The 18,898-nt window shown below is 42.8% G+C and overlaps 2 protein-coding genes across 9 annotated transcripts in view; one reads left to right on the top strand and one right to left on the bottom strand.

Annotated features, from left to right (window-relative positions):
• The window catches only part of RBKS (ribokinase), an 84,874-nt gene extending 76,216 nt beyond the window's left edge, over positions 1-8,658 (top strand). For 5 of the 7 annotated variants that reach the window (XM_027624144.1, XM_027624147.1, XM_027624140.1 and 2 more), the window contains one exon: positions 2,443-4,122. In XM_027624144.1, coding sequence (XP_027479945.1) covers positions 2,443-2,626 — 184 coding nt within the window. In that variant the 3' untranslated portion in view covers positions 2,627-4,122. Of the gene's footprint in view, positions 1-2,442; positions 4,123-8,246 lie in introns of those variants that run through there. The other 2 variants (XM_027624145.1, XM_027624141.1) reach the window with 2 other exon arrangements.
• MRPL33 (mitochondrial ribosomal protein L33) overlaps positions 4,264-18,898 on the bottom strand; it is a 52,780-nt gene continuing 38,145 nt past the window's right edge. Inside the window, exons 2-5 of one of the 2 annotated variants that reach the window (XM_027624148.1) lie at positions 12,979-13,210; positions 12,104-12,122; positions 10,303-10,409; positions 4,264-4,567 (exon numbers count right to left, since the gene is read on the bottom strand). In XM_027624148.1, the coding sequence (XP_027479949.1) occupies positions 4,518-4,567; positions 10,303-10,409; positions 12,104-12,122; positions 12,979-13,123 (321 nt within the window). In that variant the 5' untranslated portion in view covers positions 13,124-13,210 and the 3' untranslated portion in view covers positions 4,264-4,517. The other variant, XM_027624149.1, reaches the window with a different exon arrangement.

Genomic DNA, 18,898 nt, shown 5'->3' with positions numbered 1-18,898 from the left:
CACACACACACACACACACACAGAGTTTACTAAATCTTTTTAAGGTTTTTGCATCTAAGTTCATGAGAAATATGTTTTGTCTTTATTTTCTTGAATTTCTTTTTTTCTGCACCTTTGCAGTCTCTACGAACACAGTGTATAGCACTAAGAATAAAAGGAAATCAAGTTGTGAAAATCACTGTTGCCTAAATAATGCTTCCAGCACACACAGTTCCACCAAACACTGTTTCCCTGGCTCTGGCTATAATGGGAAGCAATTTCAATAGTCTTTCAGATATAAGTACAATGCTTTTTATACTTTCTTAAAAATCTTGTCTGCAGCTAAATACCCCACTAGCCAACAGGAATATATAAAACTGATTTCTGGCAGTGATGCTAGAATGTTTCCCCTCAGCCCTGTGCCTTTGCACTGGTCAGGCCACAAGTTAAAGGTGAGAGAGGTACAGAAACATGACTTAACTATTCATGAAATATTTTTATTGTTTTTTTTTGGAAAAATATAAGCTTATAGTAAGCTTAAGCAATAACATAAAAGATACATAAGGAAAAAATACTGCCCCCATTCCTTGTAAATAAGAAAACCAAATATTAGCACTGTTGCATTGCTCTGCTGTAAACTAATGGAAGGCAAGAGCCCTGTCTCTCTTTCTCCATTGTTTCCGTCAGGAAAGACTGATATAAACAATTGCAAAGCATCTAGCATGGTGCCTGACACATTTTGGGCACTTAGAAGACATTTATGGGAGGAAGGAAAGTGTTGAATTCACACCTGCGTTACTATGACTCCTTGGCAAGTGTAATACTGACTGCTTTATCTGTGTAAACAAGGGGAAATGTCATTCTCCTTAAAGCCATTCACTGTCTCATGAGCTCACTCTGTTCCTTCCTCCTCCTGTGTCTTTGTTCCTTGAGGCCTTCCTTCTCTATAATCTGCCTCATCTATAAGAACTCCCTTCTTCAGGGAGGCTGCCTTCAAACTCTGAGGATCCAACAGCATTTATAAACTCTGCCATACTACTTAGCGTTGAATCCACAATGGATTCTCCCCTTTGCTAGCACCCATCACTGTCCTGGGCATATAGCTCCTTAAATACTTCAGTTGCAACTGGAACAATCTTGCATGGCAAGGCTCTTCATGAAGCCTGAAGTATAGCCTCAAGATTTGTTATGAAATCCTTGGGTGTAAGGAACAACAAACTGGGAAAAACTGGAAAATGAATCTGAAAGCTATTAAATACCAGAATGATTTTTGTTAGGTGAACACATGTGTTACCCCACCTGAGATGGAAGTCAACAGACTTTCTTTGGTGTTTTCTATTTCTATGGATCCATATATGTACTTTACCCACTCAGACATTTGGAGCTTCAGAGAAAAGGGAAAGAAACTGTTGTGTCCCCATAGTTAGTTTGAAAACAATATCTGGATAACTCTCACCACATTCTGCATCCATTTTAATGGAGAAACAGTTAATTCCAGGACTAAAGCAGAGAATATACAAGATGAACCCGGAGCATCTTATAATATCCCAGAAAGTAAAGCACTCAACAAACAAAACAATGGGGGTATGTCAAAGGGATACAGGAGCCAACTGAAAGAGCTCCCTATGGCCAAAGCTGGAAGGATTTGAGCAATGAAATAATGTAGTACTGCATTATAGCCCAAAGAATAAATTAAAAAAATTTCAAAAACCCATGAGTTCCTTCAGATATAATTAGGTGACTGAATAAATGAGGGGGCGGAGGAGACAAATTTCCCACGGAGAATTCCAAATAATACTCTGCCCCACCCCTTAAGTGTGGACTACACTGAGTGACTTGCTTCCAAAGAGTAGAGTATGAAGAGGGAGGAAAGTAACTTTACAGTGGAAAAACCTGGCAAAGACTGCCTTAGCTGAGTAATTGAGATTAACATTATCAGTGGCAAGTCCTGTTGACAGGATGTACCCTTGATATATATGATGAGAGAATGACACTTCACTTCCCAAAAACCACAACCACAGTCTATGAGGAAAAGAGATCCCAACTGAGGCACAGTCTACAAAATATCTGACCAGCCCTCAAAACTATCAAGGTCATCAAAAACAAAGAATGTCCAAGAAATTGTCACAGCCCCCAGGAGTCTAAGGAGACATGACAACTAAATGTAATAAGGAATCCTGGAGGAGATCCTGGGACAGAAAAAAAGGACATTAAGCAAAACTAGTGAAATCCGAATAAAGTATGGAGTTCAATTAATATCACTGTTTCATTCATTACCAGAGGTTACCAGACATTACCAGAACTGGATGTGGGGTATATGGAAACCTGTGTGTACTATCCTTTTACTTTTTATGTAAATCTAAAATTCTTCTAAAATAAAAGGTGTACTTAAATATTTCTAACATACACTCTGGGCACCAGGTGATTACATGCTTATCTCCACAACTGTGCTTTCAATTACAGGGCGCTGGTGACAGTTTTGTGGGGGCTTTGGCCTTCTACCTGGCTTACTACCCAAGTCTGTCCTTGGAAGAAATGCTCAAGAGATCCAATTTCATCGCGGCGGTCAGTGTCCGGGCCGCAGGAACACAGTCTTCTTATCCATACAAAAAAGACCTGCCACTTGATCTGTTTTGATTGCTACTAACCCTAAAATAAATGTACTTGGGGGAGGGAGGTGGCCTCTCTTAGCTAGCAGCTTACTATCAAATAGCCTCTTCTTTCTTTGCAAATATGTTCATTTGTGAAGTCATCCTCAGCCTTTACTCTTTTATAATGATTTCTTCACTTTTCATGTATTTACAAGAGCCACCCAAAATTAAGGATGCCATGACCAGGACCTGTACAAACATTACCACGATGAGGAACCAGCAAACTCACTTGCCAACAGATCCTGAATGCCGTACGTCCACCACAGGGCAGGGCTTGTGGACAACAATGTCTAGAGTCCGAGCAGAGAATGTTAAATAAGGGAAGGGTCACATGAATTGGACTGTTCAAGCTGTTCCTAAGAGAGACAGTTGATATTTGGTGCTGGTGTTGTCAAAGCTTCTGTTTTGTGAGAGAAGCCAGAAGTTTGGATGTTTATTGAAATTTTTTCAATGTTTAAGTATCAGCAATTGATTTTTGAAAAATGTAAACACCACCTGTGGGCCACATTCAGCTCATGTGCTGAATAGACAAGTCATTTGTTAAGCCAGATTTTAAGTTGTTGTTTTGCTTTTTTCAATGGCGACTCATTTATGTCACAGACCCTTTATAGCAGGCTTAGCTGGGACCAGGTGAAGGATTTTTCTTGTAACCCAAAACCACTATGCATAGTTTCAACCGAAAAATAGCCAAGATCTCACCTATTATTGCTTTGAACCAAAGCTTTAACAACAGATGCCAGAAAATAGCTGATCGACTCTAATGCCACAAGCCCCCGAAACTCAACAACTGTCTACATCTAATTCCAACTTCAGAAAGCTATGCTTGCATGTCCTCCCTAGACAGACTGGGCCATGGAGAGGGAACACCTTGGTAACACCAATGTTACCTTGAAACATTGGTTTCATCCTTCTTGAGGCCATGGTAGGCACACCATCATTCTATATAAATGCTTTAAACGGTGTAGGATATGAACCAGCAGAACTCAAAATAAAAGCTGATCCTTCTTACATTGTCAGAAATGTGATAAGGAGAAAACTGAGTATTTCTGAAAATCTGTAGGAAATAGCTTGAGTGAGAAAGTATCTGGATCTGGGTAAGGCAGTCTTACCTCACCTGAACATTAGGGATTAGTGGAATTTCCACTGGTTGGCTGTGTGGGACCATGCCCCAAAAGCCCTAGCCGTGGCTCTATGGAAATACACTATAGCTATTCTTTAAAAAAAAAAAAGGAAATCTAGAAGATAAAGGGAGTCCAAAGCATTCCTAGAAACTCCTAGATACTGCTTCAGTATCTACTCAGTGACCGGAGTTTGAGAATATGGACCAATGGCATTTTTCCTAATTATATAAGCACAAAACAGAAGTTCTCACAGTTTCTTTTGTGTTACAAGGCTGGCCCCCTTATTCCTGTTCACCATTACCCTCTCTGTTATTTCATGGGAGTTTTTTCAAGATCACTCTATAGAGTGACTCTGCCTTTCCTATGAGGTACAAAGAGGAGCAGACTGGAAAGTCTTGCACAAGTTTCATTATGGAAACTTTCTTTTATACGAACAATGGTTATTCTTCAGTAATGTAGTTGTTTTTTATTTCAAAGAGTGGGGGAAAACATCACCAAGAGACAATAGCACAGGCTATTTTAATATTTTTTATTAAGGGCTATAAAAATATCCAGAAAGATAAATAAATGTGATGCAATGATATATGTCCTAATATGAAGAACTTTCTTTCAGTACATTGTTTTTCTTCACAATGGCCTTCAAATCACAGGAGGCAGTGATTCCGTGCCATTTCCTCTTCTTTTATTACACGCTGCAGAATTTCTGAATCAGTATCCCACCCTCAGTATTCTCATTTATAAATCAAATTCGTTTTCAGTCCATTGTTTAGAGGGAACGTATTTTCTTCTGTTCCACAAAGAGGACTTTTGCTTTCACTGTAAGAGAAAAATGGGTTGTAGCAGAAAACTAAAAGTTTCATTACCGTTTTTAAATAAAAATACGTATCAGACCACAAGCACTCTCCTTTCTCTCCTTTTACTATTCCTCTGACATGGGAATGGAACAGATTGGCAAACTCAGTTCCTCGATCTCCGAGGCCAGATAAACCTAGAGAAAATGGGAAGGTAATCAAGGGTAGGCTCACCAGCTGATCAGTGGCATCTTTGGTACCCCACAAGGTTATTTCTCCCCCAATATGAAATATCCAAATCAAAAAACAAAACTAGGAACATAACATGGAAAACACTCAATGCCTTCACCCAGTTAGTTAATGAACATTCTTGCAGGAGATGAGCAAGACCAGACTGAGAGCTGGACTCCAGAGAAAAAAGCAACAAGAACTGAGCAGACCAAGGAAGAAAAGGCCATCTGGCTAGAGGAGTAAATACACATCAAATCGTGTACTTTCCAGAGATAGCTTAATACCCAAATAATGGATTTTCTAGTATGGTAATAGAATGAAAATTATAACCAAAATTTCATTATTGAAAATAACGTAACAGTACAGCTCTCTGAAACAAAACCAAAAGTACTAATTGCCTGGGGCGCCTGGGTGGCTGTCAGTTGGGCATTCAGCTCTTGGGTTTCAGCTCAGGTCATGATCTCAGGGTCAGAGATCGAGCCCCGCTTTGGGCTCCGTGCTCAGCCCAGAGTCCATTCAAGATTCTCTCTCTCCCTATCCCTTCCCCTCTACCACTCCCCCAACTAATGTGCGTGTGTGCACATGCGCGCGCACCCACATGTACTCTCTCTTAAATAAATAAAAATAAAATCTTTAAAAAAGTACTAATTGCCTAGATGAAAGATCAGAGACCGGACGCCAGGCAGTAAGGTTTTCATGGTTCCTATAATGCCTTATAGTACTCCCCAATTAAAAAAACAGTAATAATAGGAAGATTAATTTGGCTCCAAGTCATAGAAAAAATAGGGAGCCTGAAGTTGAAAAGATTGGGTTTAAACCCTGGCTCTACCATTTATATCTGCTGTGAGTCCTTGGGCAAATTTCTCAAAATGTTCTTCCTTCAGTTTGCTTCCCTAGGAGGGGGGTAACTCCATCTCCCTCACAGGGTTGTTGCTGGATATACAGTTGAGTTGAAATGACATACTGCTATCCATAATCATAAACATAAATTAATTTTCTGTCAAAATATTTGCTGCCTAATTCATACAAGAATGAATCTGTCAAGTTCTTTCCTTACATCTAACCTAAGTCTATTCTGCTTCAATTAAAGTCTATATTGTCTTGTTTAGTCATCCAAGGAATCAAAACTGACAAGTTTTCATTTTCTTTATAAGCCTTCATACATTTAGCGAAGTTTAATAAGCTTACGCCTCAGCCTTTAATCCTTCCTCCTTGGAAATTAGCATCTAGTTCTTTATGAGGAAAAGGAGTTTGAAAAGACAGAGGCTGGTTCTAGCCAGAGTTTACTATGAATGCTCAAATAATTGGGAGCTTTTCTGTGTCCTTACCTGATTTCCTTTAAAAGCAGACTAACAAAACATTACCCTTAAACTAATCATTTACTCACTGCAGTAACATCTGCTGGGAGGACTGCCAAGCTATTTGGTACCTTGAGCAATGGGGCAGGCCCCATGGCGACTATCATCATGCTAGTCTGCGGGGCATTCAGTAGGTGGGCAGAAAGCCAGAGAGTCCACTATCCCAGAACATTCTCTTCTTCAGGAAAGACAAAGTTGTGCTGTCAAGGCTTAGACCATTCCTTATCAGAAAAGTTCTAGCAGTCTGTTTGAAATTTATATATGAGTCTTCTCTCCCACTTTCAATTAGGATCAGAATTGTTCATGGTTGTGTTCTTTCCCAATCTCAAAACTTAAAATCAATCTGACAAATAATAAGTTCCTAACACTTCTATACTAAGGATGAAAATCCTGATACATTTTCATACTGAAAAGATAAAAAGTCATTCAAGTAACATTAATGTTGTACAAGTTCCTAAAAATAAACTCTAAAGGAGCTAAATGCTAGAAAAACAATTACTTTAAAATTCATCACTTTGAGTTTTCACCAGCTGATACAAAGAAATCAGAGGGAGAAAAGTATCACACCAACTCAGTATCATATTGCTATGGTTTGAAAATTTGTGCCCGCCCTGCCCCAAATTCATATGTTGAAATCCTAACCCCCAAACACAATGGTATTAGAGGTGGGGCCTCTGGGAGGTGCCTTGGTCATGAGGGTGTGTCCATGAACGAGATTAATGCATTACAAAAGACCCCACAAGCTTGCTTGCCCTTCCACTGTGTGAGGACACAAGAAGGCAGAGGCTACGACCCAGGAGGGCCTTCCCGAGAAAGCAACTGGCACCATGCTGGCACCTTGGTCTTAGGACTTCCCAGGCCCCAGAACTCAGAAATAAATTTGTTGTTTATAAGCCACCTAGTCTCTGGTATTTGGTTATAGAAACCCAAAAGGACTGACACATACCCTATCATTCTAATAATTTTTCTACCATATGAGGTATCATCCTGAAATTCAGACTCCCAATCATCAGGTACAAACCTAGAATTCCTTTTATATTATGATAAAGAATCACCAGAAATTTTAACACCATAAAAACAGCAGGGAATTTTATTCTTGTTAAAGAATGGAAACTATCCGGGTGCCTGGGTGGCTCAGTCGTTAAGCGTCTGCCTTCGGCTCGGGTCATGATCCCAGGGTCCTGGGATCGAGTCCCACATCGGGCTCCCTCCTTGGGGGGAGGCCCGCTTCTCCCTCTCCCACTCCCCCTGCCTGTGTTCCCTCTCTCGCCGTCTCTGTCAAATAAATAAATAAAATCTTAAAAAAAAAGAATGGAAACTATCCAATTTTATAACTGGGCTTCTTAGAGCCATTTTAATATGCCTCCTCACACTGGTACAGACTTTTTTTTTTTTTGAAGGTGATATTATTTTTCTTAGCCATTGATGAATGCAGCATAATGAATGGTTCAACAGTGGTTGTGAGACCTTCTGTACCAGCTCTGAAGGCAGCTCTGAATGTAGCTGTTAGCCAGGATTTGCACTAATAGCCTGCCCAGAAGTCATGCACTGGTAGGTAGGTTTTAGCCTCCTGTGAATCCTCTCATTACTAGGTCCCTACATAGAGTGGTTTAGGGCCCGGGCACCGGAGTCTGACAGTCTTGAGTTCAAATCTTTGTAACACATTTTAGCGGTGTGTCCCTGACTAAGATCCTTGGCATCAGATTCCTCATCTATAAAGAGACTGCCTGGAGAGCACAGGTGCTTGTGCTCATAACATCTGAAGATACAAGGCTTGTGTAGGTAAGCAAACAAGACAGAATTTCCCATTTTGTCTAATTATTCACAAACACTAGTTTGTCTCCTTTCTTTCAGGGTCACTTTTATTGCCCACACTGTCCTTTTGTTGTTTCCAGGGAGAAGGGAGATTCGGTTCCTATTATACCATCATGGCCAGAGATAAGAGTCTATGAGTCCTTATTCTTAGTTAATAAAAAAGCTAATTATGAGGTTAGGTATCTGTATTTCATTATATAATGGATTAATTTTGGGAAATAGGATTCCGGTACCAATTCAATTCTGATCACCAGTTGGGTGTCTTACAATTCAACTCAACTGTGCTCTTTTCGTTCCCAGCGCAGCCATGGCTCGTGGTCCCAAGAAGCATCTGAAGCATGTGACGGCTCCAAAGCACTGGATGCTGGATAAACCGACTGGTGTGTTTGCTCCTCGCCCATCTACTGGTCCCCATAAGCTGAGAGAATGTCTCCCTCTCATCACTTTCCTAAGGAACAGACTTAAGCATGCCCTAACAGGAGACGAAGTCAAGAAGATCTGTCTGCAGCGTTTTAGTAAGACTGATGGCAAGGTCCGAACTGATATAACCTACCCTGCTGCTTTTATGGATGTCATCAGCACTGACAAGACTGGGGAGAATTTCCGTCTGATCTATGACACCAAGGGTCGCGCTGCTGTTCAGCACAGTACACCTGCGGAGGCCACGTAGAAGCTATGCGAAACGAAGATCTTTGTGGGGACAAAAGGAATCCCTCACCTGGTGACCCATGATGCTCACGCCGGCCGCCGTCCTGACCCCCTCATCGAGGTGAAGGACACCATTCAGACCGATGTCATCAAGTTAGACACTGGTAATCTGTGTATGGCGACCGGAGGTGCTAACCTGGGAAGAACTGGTGTGATCACAGACAGAGATAGACACCCTGGTTCTTCTGATGTAGTTCACATGAAAGATGCCAATACAAGAGCTTTGCCACTGGCTCTCCAACATTTTTGTTATTGGCAAAGGCAACAAACCATCATTTCTCTTCCCCGTGGAAAGGGTATCCGCCTCACCATTGCTTAGGAGACAGACAAGAGACTGGCAGCCAGAGCAGTAGGTAACATGGTCTGTAGATGTGACTGATAGTCTTTATACTTAAAAATAACATAACACACACACAAAAAAGAAGAAAACTCCTGATACCAGCTACTAGTAACTGAGGAGCAGCCAGATGGAAGTGACGCATAGGGCAGGTATGGGGAAGGGGCGCACAGCCTCTACGCCCTCTCCCAGCAGGTCACTCTCCCACAGTCACTACACTGTCACCAACCCAGAAGCTCCAGTTCTTATTAAGAAGCAATTACCAAGAGGCTGTTCAGAATCAAGGGCACAAAAATGAAACAAATGGCCTAAAGTTTTAAAATAAATAATTTGTTTGCTAGTTTACTTTATATAAATCTGCTCATGAAATCCAAAAACAAAATTAGGCTTCTACCAATAGCTATCAGCTGCTGTCTTTTGTTTGTAAGCAGGCAATCTGGCCTTGGGAACACTTACCTCTTTTGGACAAATACTTCTATCTACTGAGACCTTTTTTTTAAGATTTTCATTTATTTATTTGACACAGAGAGAGAGCTAGCAAGAGAGACAGCACAAGCAAGGCAAGTGGCAGGCAGAGGGAGAAGCAGGCTCCCCGCGGAGCAGGGAGCCCGAAGTGGAACTCGATCCCAGGACCTTGGGATCATGACCTGAGCTGAAGGCAGACGTTTAACTGACTGAGCCACCGAGGCGCCCCTCTACTGAGACCATTTAAAGTTACCATTATGGCATTTTAGCAGAGGGTACAAAATGTAAATAATATATAGTTATATTATTTCTGCACTAATATATAGATACCATACTCCTTTCATTCAAATCTGGACCTAACCGCTTGCCACTGTTAGACGATCCCAGGAGAATATTCTCTCCCCATCTAAAGACACTCTATTCTTTCTGTTTCCTGAACAGTATCACCTGTTCTCTTTATAGGGCTGGTTCTTTCCCAGATCTATCCTACCTAAAGGATAGGATAAAGGTGGAATCTGCCTTTCCCCACCTTTATGCTATATCTCAGCATCCTGCTTGTGTCTCTCAAAGCAATGAGCAGAACATCATTTTTTCTTTCTTTCTCTCCCTTCCAAACTGGACTGTAAGTACCAAGATTGCAGAGACTGAGCCTGACTGTGTCCTGGTGTATCCCAACACCTGGGGCAGTTAACTGGCACTATAGTAAACATTCAATACTCACTGGCTGACTGAATGCTACAGAGTCAAAGGGACCACAAAACTGCCCAGACATGTTGAGCGTCAGTCTGGAAAGGGCAACAGGCCTTGAAAGCACTTGTATTGTGGAGTAATTTCTCTGAATCTTACCAATGGGATCATAATGCAAGAGAGTCAGTTTCTCCCGTAGTCGGCTTCTCTTAGTGTTGAAGGAGTAACCTGTCCCAGCTTGGCTCAGCATTTTCACCAGAATGGTTCTAAGATTTAAAAATAAACTATTACAAGCTGAGGAAATAGAGTAAAATCAGTCATGGGAGGATGGCACATTTTGAAAACTTTGTACGGTAGTATTAGTTGTCAGATATCACTTAGCCCTAAGAAGGTTCAGTTCTAAGACTAAGCCCACATTTTCCATAAACCACAATTTCAACGGCTCTGATTCCCAAGGTCTGTTTGATTATAGAGTGCCTTGGTAATCAACTAACCAATCAACAAAATCAAACTACATGTGGGAACAGACTCAGACACCCACCACTTAGAAGGAGCAGAAGTCAGGAAGGGGGAAAATACAAAAGTACTGGCAACCCTAGCTGGCCAGTCAGGAAATCGTAAAGATGACTATCTCAAAAGAACCCTATCTTCCAGGATGTGCAATAGGAGTACAATCAGAAGAGACAACCCTGCTCCCCTTCATATTCGATTAACTTATAGTCATTCAAAACAAAGTTCATGTTTTGCCTCACTAGACCCTTTAATACCTTATACTGTTACTTTTTCATGTGCCTGGCTTCCCTATGTAGACCATGCTATTTTATTTCTCATCTAATTCCAAAAAGAATTTGTAGCATCTACAAATACATTACACATCTTTGCCTCCCTTTCAATGTCCAGCACAGTGCCTCATACATAAGCAGCACAAATATGTTATTTAAGAAAGACAACATTCATTCAAAAAGATTCAACAAATACATATTAAGTGCTTACTCTGTGGAATGCACTATGGGAAATGCAAAGCTCTGTAAGGCTGCCCCTCCCCTCTCCAGGAACCAACAGTTTAGTATGGAAGGTGAGTTGTGTATACAAGGTCTATAAGGCAAGACATATTTGACAGATGTCACAAGAAAGAAACAAAGAACATGAGAGGCAGGGATTACCTCTAAAGAAACCAAAGGCATGGGAGATTCCTATAGAACCTGGAGGCGGGGAATTCTAACATAAATAACTGGACTGTGGCAAAAGCAGTATGAATAAAAGCTATCTGAGAGAAAAACACTAACTTACATGTTTTTCATTAACTTTAATCCAAAAAACATAGTTTTATGATCTGTGATGTGTCTTGGGTTTTAAGCAACGGCTGCTTTAGAATGTTCCTTTTTTTTTTCTAGAAAAGAATTTTCCTATTTTTAACACAGAAAATCTTACTTCAGTTATTGTCTACAAAATATATTTTGAGATGCCAGTTTGGTATTTATAGTCTCTCTGGTACAGCACGGAATCTTTAATCTGCTATTTTTAAAATGCTTAGTCCATGAATGCAAAGGATTACAAAACTCATTAAAACTGACTCTGTAGTTCAATCAAATCACAGCTTGTTCAGTCAGATTCCCGTACTGGACTCCAGACAAATGGCCCTCAGTGCTCCCTCTGAGGAAACAGAAATATGATGGTAGTCCAAAGAGAGCATGGGAACCCTGATGGTTTGTTTAGGAGCAAGACAGCAAGAGCTCCTTCAATTATTTGAACACTCACTTAAATAGGTCAGTTGGGCAGGAGGGAAAATTTTTTTGAAAGAGTTCACAGAACCAAAACAATTCATCAAGTAAGTAATCCTCAAACCAACTTTCAGAAAATTGAGACCAAATGCTTAGTTTAACAAAAGGATGTATTGGCAGCGGCTGGAAAAACAAACCAAACATAAACAAGTTAAAAAAAAAAGAAAAACCTTACTTACTTTGACTTGCTCTTGGCAACTTTCTCGCAGAAAGGTTGAAAGAGAAAAGAAAATAGCAACTTGTTATCTTTCTTATGCAAAGTTCATATAAATGTCTGTAATAAATATGTAAGTGACCAAGTATGCCATGGGTTGTCGCTCAAGTAACTACTCCCTAGCTTGTGGGGATCCCGCTAGGATTCTAGAAAGAAGACAAAGATCCAATAAGACCAACACAATTCTGGATGTAATGCTTTGTACAATCTCTTTTCAGTTGGAGCGGTTACTTTTCAAATCTAAGATCTGCTCCACACGTTCCTCTTCTAAGGTGCAAAAATTGCACTGGAACAAGCCACTGGTCTGACAAGTTAACCTATGCACCGCCAACAACCATCACATCAGGTTGAGGAGGGAAACTAACCTAGAAGTTGGCCTGGTGCAGGGAAGAGCGCGGCCTTGGGGAGCCAGACACTTCCTTCCCAGCCCAGCTGTACTGACTTAGGTAAGTCACTGCCCTTCTCAAGCCATTTCCTCATCTTCAGAGTTCGAAACGAGTGGACTAAAAATTCTGAGGGTTTTTTTTCCCAGTTAGGACGTGCAGGGACTGTGCTACCACATCCGTACGGAGGACGGGGGAAAGCGCCCCGCTACCGCTGACCAGCCTCGACTGCCCGTCTCGGACCGCAACGGGACGGAGAACTAGTGCCGCAGAACCCCAAGCACCACTCGCCCCGCCAAGCCGTGCGCCGCGAGGCATGCCGGACGCTGTAGTCCAGAAGGCCTGGAGAGTCGCAGCGGCAGCTTCCCGGCCGACGCGCGCCCCCGGCCCCGCACCGTCCCGACGCCTTCCTCCCGCCCTCGCCGCAGGCCCTGCCGCCGCCTCCAACCCCACTTACAAGTGACCGCGGACAGGAACATGGTGACAACACCCACGCAGTCTCCTAAACGGGACCAAAGACTCTCAGCAAACAACTGCTTCCGGGGCACAGGCCTGTTCCGGAAGAGGACGTCGGTAGCTGCCTGAAGCCACGCCCCCCGCATAAGCCTCCAGTCCCGACGTCCCCTCTGTCTTGGGTTCTTCAGAGGCTAGGCGTTTTACTTTTGTGCTGGAGGTTGGAGTCCCCTTCCCTGGCAGAGAGAATTTAAAGCGCTCAGGTTCACGCCCCAAGCCCTGCCTCTTACTTCTGGGTCAGAGTTAGGTCTTTGCATACTTGTTTCACTAAATAATCGCCATCACCTGCATTAAAGTCACAGGAACTGTATGTGTTTCTCAGCCGCTCCAGGCTACTAGACTCCCCCACAGTTCCTTAAAATGTTGCCTTCTTTTGCCTCTCCCGGTCCAACTTCATCTCCACCTGGTTGAGAGCTGCTTTCAGTCCCTTTGGAGTTAGAACCCCCACCTGAGTATCCCCCATTCCTTAATTACCTGTTGGATTTCTAGGAGAGCAGCACCTTGTGTATCTTGTGTTAACTGCTATATCCGAGCAACTAGTGCCTGCAAGAGGGGCTGAATAACAGATGCGGGGCACTCACATAACTAGCCTAATGTCACAAAACTAGTCAATGGCAGAGTCAGAATTCCAACCCAGGCCTTGTCTGACTGCCAAGACTCATGCCTTTCCCACTACACTGGGACCTACTACTAATGTGCCTCTTCAATTCTTCATGTCTCTCTGCAAGGAACCTGGGCTCTTTCAACACCAAGAACTTCATCTGTAACCTCATTTCCCAACTAATAATAGGACTTTCGAATTCTTTCCTAATCTATGATTTTGTCTATATATTAAATCTTACAAACATGTGAAATAAAATTCAATCTCATGGATTATCTTCACAAAAAGTAATAAAATTATTTAAAAAATTATTGAACTCTTCAATACAATTCATTTTTTTAAATTAGGACAGTCCTTGCCCTTAGTTCCTTACAGTTTTTTAACCCTCTAATGATTTTCAGTCTTCTAATAACCTGACTCTTAACAATTGAGCACCCTCTAAGTGCCCAAATCCTTTACCTTGTGCAATTCATTTGCTGACAGAGTTTTAGGTGTTCAAGAAGGTCAGGTTTCTTATCTAAGAAATTCCTTTAGAGGATATACAAGAAAAGTACATAGGACTGGAAGCCAAGAAACATGAATTTTAGCCTTTGTTCTGTCCTTCGGAAAGTCTTTCAACTATTCAGACCTGTTTCATGCTCAGTGGGGCATTGGATCAGTGGTTCTCATCCTGATGGTATATCAGAGTCGCCTGTGGTCTTTTAAAAAAATCCATTTGCCACCAGTGAGGGCCAGAGTCTGTATTTTCCCCAAGTTTTCTATAACATTACAAACATATCAAAAACTTAAAAGGATAGTGCAATGAACACACCATATGCCCAATTCAACAAATGCTGACATTCTGCTATGTATTCTGAATAAATAAGTATATTTTATATACATTTTTTTTGCTAAGCTGTGAAATTAAATCGCAGATATCACAACCCTTCACCCCTACACATTTAAGTAGGTATCTGTCAAGACTAAGATTATAACTATAATACTATTTTCACTCCTAAAAAAATTAACAATAGTTTCCTAACATCTAGTCCATATTCAAATTGTCTTTTCTAGCTGGTTTCTTCAAAAACAGTATCCAATCAATGAATTAAGACAACATCTCTCTCTCAGAATCTGGCATCAAACGTTTGCCTCCCTCCTTCCTCCTTTCCATAGAAGCCACTCTGGTGAGGGCCCCAGTGACCCCTTCGGCACCAAGCCCCATGGTCAATTCTTGAGCCTTATGTTCCTCAGCATCGATCAGTATTATTTTACACAGTGGCTCACTCCTCCCTGAAAAATTTTCTTCACCTGGTGTCCAGGTAGCCACTCTCTTGGTTCTTCCTCATCAGCAATTCTTTCTCTGTTTTCACCTCACCCACCCTTCAGTGGAGGCCTGCCCAGGGCTCAGTCCTTGGATCTCTTCCCTGTCCACACTCCTTCCTTTGGTGGTCACAGCTAGTTTGGGTTTTGAAAAATCTAGAGGCTGAAGATTTCTAAATTTATATCTCCAGTCTCAACCTTTCCTCTGGATTCCAGATTGGCATATTTAACTGCCTACTTGACAGCACATGTCCAAAATCAAATTCCCAAACTTGCTCTGTATCCCTAAGGCTTCCCCCATACCAGCGTGTGGCAATTCCATTTTTTCAGTTGCTCAAGTAAAAAGCCCGGGAGCCAACTTGACACCTCTTTCTCTCATGGCCTATATGTAATCAATCAGTAAATTCTATCATTCAAATGTCACCTAATCAGTGAAGCCTTCCCTGGCCACAGAGGAAAGCAACACACACACACTCACTCTCTCTTTCCCTATTCTCCTTACTTCACTTTATATTTTTCTACATCACTTCTCACCACTGAATATTTTGTGTGTGTATTTGTTGATTTCCTTATTATTGGTCTTTGCCCACCACAATGTAAATTTCCTAAGATCAGGAACTTTGTCTTATTCACTCACTGCTCTATCCTGGTGCCTAGAACAGTGCCTACCACACATGTTGACTAGCTGCTGAATGAACTGAATAAATGAATCTGAGATGAGCGGCACCATAGAAATATTAAATTATTAATAAACAAGTTTAAATGGCAAACGATAAGTGTATACTTGTAGTTCGGGGTTCAGGAGAACTTATAAGCTTGTGGGGGGATTCGGGCTTTTGTTTTTTTTTTTTTTAGAGAGAGAGTGTGTGCACTGAGCAGGAAGGGCCGAGAGTGAGAGAGAATCTTAAGCAGGCTCCATGCCCAGCACAGAGCCTGATGCAGGGCTCAGTCTCACAACCCTGAAGTCAGGGCCCTGAGATCATGACATGAGCTGAAATCCAAGAATCAGACACTTCACTAAGCCACCCAGGCGCCCCTATAAGCTTGTTTTGAAAAAGAGATAGCAGGGGGCACCTGGCTGGCTCAGTTGGAAAAGCATGTGACTCTTGATCTCCGAGTCATGAGTTCAAACCCCACATTAGATGTAGAAATTATTTAAACAAGTAAAAAAATTTTTAGAAAGAAATATCAGGGTGCCTGGGTGGCTCAGGTGGTTGAGCATCTGACTCTTGATCTCCCCTCAGGTCTTGATCTCACGGTCATGAGTTTGAGCCCCACATTGGGCTTTGCACTAGGCATGAAGCCTACTTAAAAAATTAAAAAATAAAAAATAAATAAAAAGAGATAGCATAAGAACTATTTCTTGAAATTCCTGGATGGAGTAGAAAGGAAGCAGCGGCTTTCTAGTCTCATTACTTCAACCTGCATCCACCTGTTATTTACATCTAACACTTTGTTGGCAGTTGGTAAGTGTTAATTAAAATGTTTATTAATACAGATGCAATTCATGATTTGGGTTTTGGGGTGGGTTTTTTTTTTTTTTGCCTGAATTTACATAATGAGCCCTCTGTGCCTTATTAAAGTGCAGAATAATTAGAGAATCCTGGCAGCCCAAGCGGAAGGGGTGAAGGCCTTAGAGGAGGGGTATGCATCTCTTCGGTGTGGGGGGAGGTGCTGAGTGGGGGAAAGGTACAGCTGTTTCACCTGGATTGTCAGCCCAGGAAAGCAGATGGAGGAGAACATTTATTGAACATCTACTCTCACAGAGCTTTAGACACAGTGTCTGTGTTACATCAGTTAATACTGCATTCCCAGCGCTTAGCATTGGGATTCAAACCCCAGATCCAGAAGCTATTCCCCTCCTCTCCTGTTCCAGGAGGTCCCTGACTGCCCATTGCCCAGCGCACTCTCATACCTATGTCCCACCTGACTTATGGTTGGGAAGTACAGCCACTATTCTTATCTACAGGGTCAGCGACTTGTTCCAGGGGCCTGGGAACGTGGGCGGGGTGGGGAAGGAGACTCTACAGGAGATGGCCGGGGCTCCCTGCAAAAAGCTGGCACCTTCCCAAGCATAGACACCTCCAGGCACATGAGACAGCCTCACAATTAGGTCCTATGCCTCAACAGATTGGTATTACAGCAAAGACTTCCTGAGGGAGCAAGAATAAAAGCTGGCAAGACCTGGGGGCACCAACTGGGTTCAATCTATGTGGTGGGTGTCCTCAGGTTGGCATTCAATGCCCTCCATAATCTAGCCTCAGCCTCCTAATTCAGTCCCATCTCTTTTCACTGGGACCTGCTGGGTATCAGTCCCTTTCTGGATGAAGTCTCTCCTGACTCACCCTCCCACCCGACATGTCCCCTCCACATATTCCTCTCAGAGCACCTATTATGCTTCCCTGCGCTTCTCACTGGTCTGCCTCCCCCCACTGGCATCTAAGTCTCCTGAAGGCCAGAGCTTCTGAATCTCTGCAAATCATCCCTCCAACCCCCCAAGCAGGAGCTCCTAAGGTGGCTGCCCTACTGACTTTGACAAATATGAACTGAGCACCTTCAGGAAACATGCCTCCAGCCATTCTGTCTCTTCAACCTTCCTTCCCCCACGGTCCACCCCAAGACAGGCAGAGTGGGAGGAACCTGGGAAAGAACAGAAGCAAAGGCACAGTGTCTAAAAACTGGACAGTGAGCATCCTCCTGGGGCTAGGGTGTATGAAGAAGTGAGGGAGAGGAGCTAGAAAGGATGGCTGGAGCAAGGTCACGGAAGAACCAGGATGTTGTGGTTCAGCCAAAGCTTGGTTCTGTGGTGGGGGGAGTTAAGGGATGTGATCAGACCCCTAGAGTGGCAGCATCTGAAATCACATGGTTTTCCTGGCTAATTGGGAGAGGTAGGGATTCTCCCATCCCACCAACCAGAACACTCCGGAGGTCCTCTTCACTTGTGAAGCACCTATAGACACTTTCCCTGCTCTGCATATTAATGCCTATTTATTTAGTTAACACACACATTTGGTGTTTCCTTAATAATTGGTAAATTCTTCCTGCTTATTTATTATCTTAGACCAGTCCCTGAGCCTTTTCTGGGGGGAGGGGAGGGAGGGAAGGCAGAAGGTGCCATAGACATCTTAGCTTTCCCAGAAAATGCACATACATTTATCCAGAAACAATTTTCCCTGGACTTTCAGCAGCCCTCAACCTTGGTTGCACACTGGAATCACCTGGGGAGCTTCATAAACTAGTGATGCCTACCTGAGGTTTTAGTTTAATCGATCTGAGTGCAGTCCAGACTTCCGGTTCTTTTAAGCTCCCTAAGAGATTCTAATGTACACTCAAGGACTGGGCTCGGGTATGTTGGACCATGAGCTCCAAGCCTGTCCATGGTCAGCAGCACCTCCCCGAGTAGGGTGGGGAGGGGAGAAAGTGGCCAAACTGAGAGAATGAGGAAGTCTTGAAGCTGTAAGCCAAGATAGGAGGTGCCCACATAATTCCAGAAGGCTGCAGAACACTCACCAGAGATACTGAAATGGAAGACAAAGAGTAGAAAGTTCAACTGCCTTCTTGAAAGATGGATGAAAGTCCAGAGGACAACACCCTTGCCACCCACATACTTCACCTGCCCCCAAGAAGAGCCGCAAACATTATCAAAAGGCTGACAGAAACGGTCTTTGGGGAAAGTCAACCAATTAAACGTGTGGTTTGGTTGGTGGGTGCTATGGGTGAGGAGAGGACAGCAGTAAAGCGCTGGTGAGGGTGTAGAGGTTTAGAGGTAATGGGCTGAAACTCGCCACTGGAGGAGGGGAAGATTTGGGTCAGGGTCAAGGAGAGGCATTCCCGCAGTGGGTAGGGAGCAGGGCTGCGGTGGAAGGAGAACTACACATGTGCTGGAAGCCAGACTCTGCCGTTTCTAACCACGGGACCCTAGGCAAGAACCCGGCCTCAGTTTCTTATCTGGGATTTGTGT

Source organism: Zalophus californianus, chromosome 8, assembly GCF_009762305.2.
Source record: "Zalophus californianus isolate mZalCal1 chromosome 8, mZalCal1.pri.v2, whole genome shotgun sequence".
In the NCBI taxonomy this organism is placed as follows: Eukaryota; Metazoa; Chordata; class Mammalia; order Carnivora; family Otariidae; genus Zalophus; species Zalophus californianus.
Note: the sequence above shows the minus strand (reverse complement) of the source record. Positions and strands in the feature narration are given on the sequence as shown.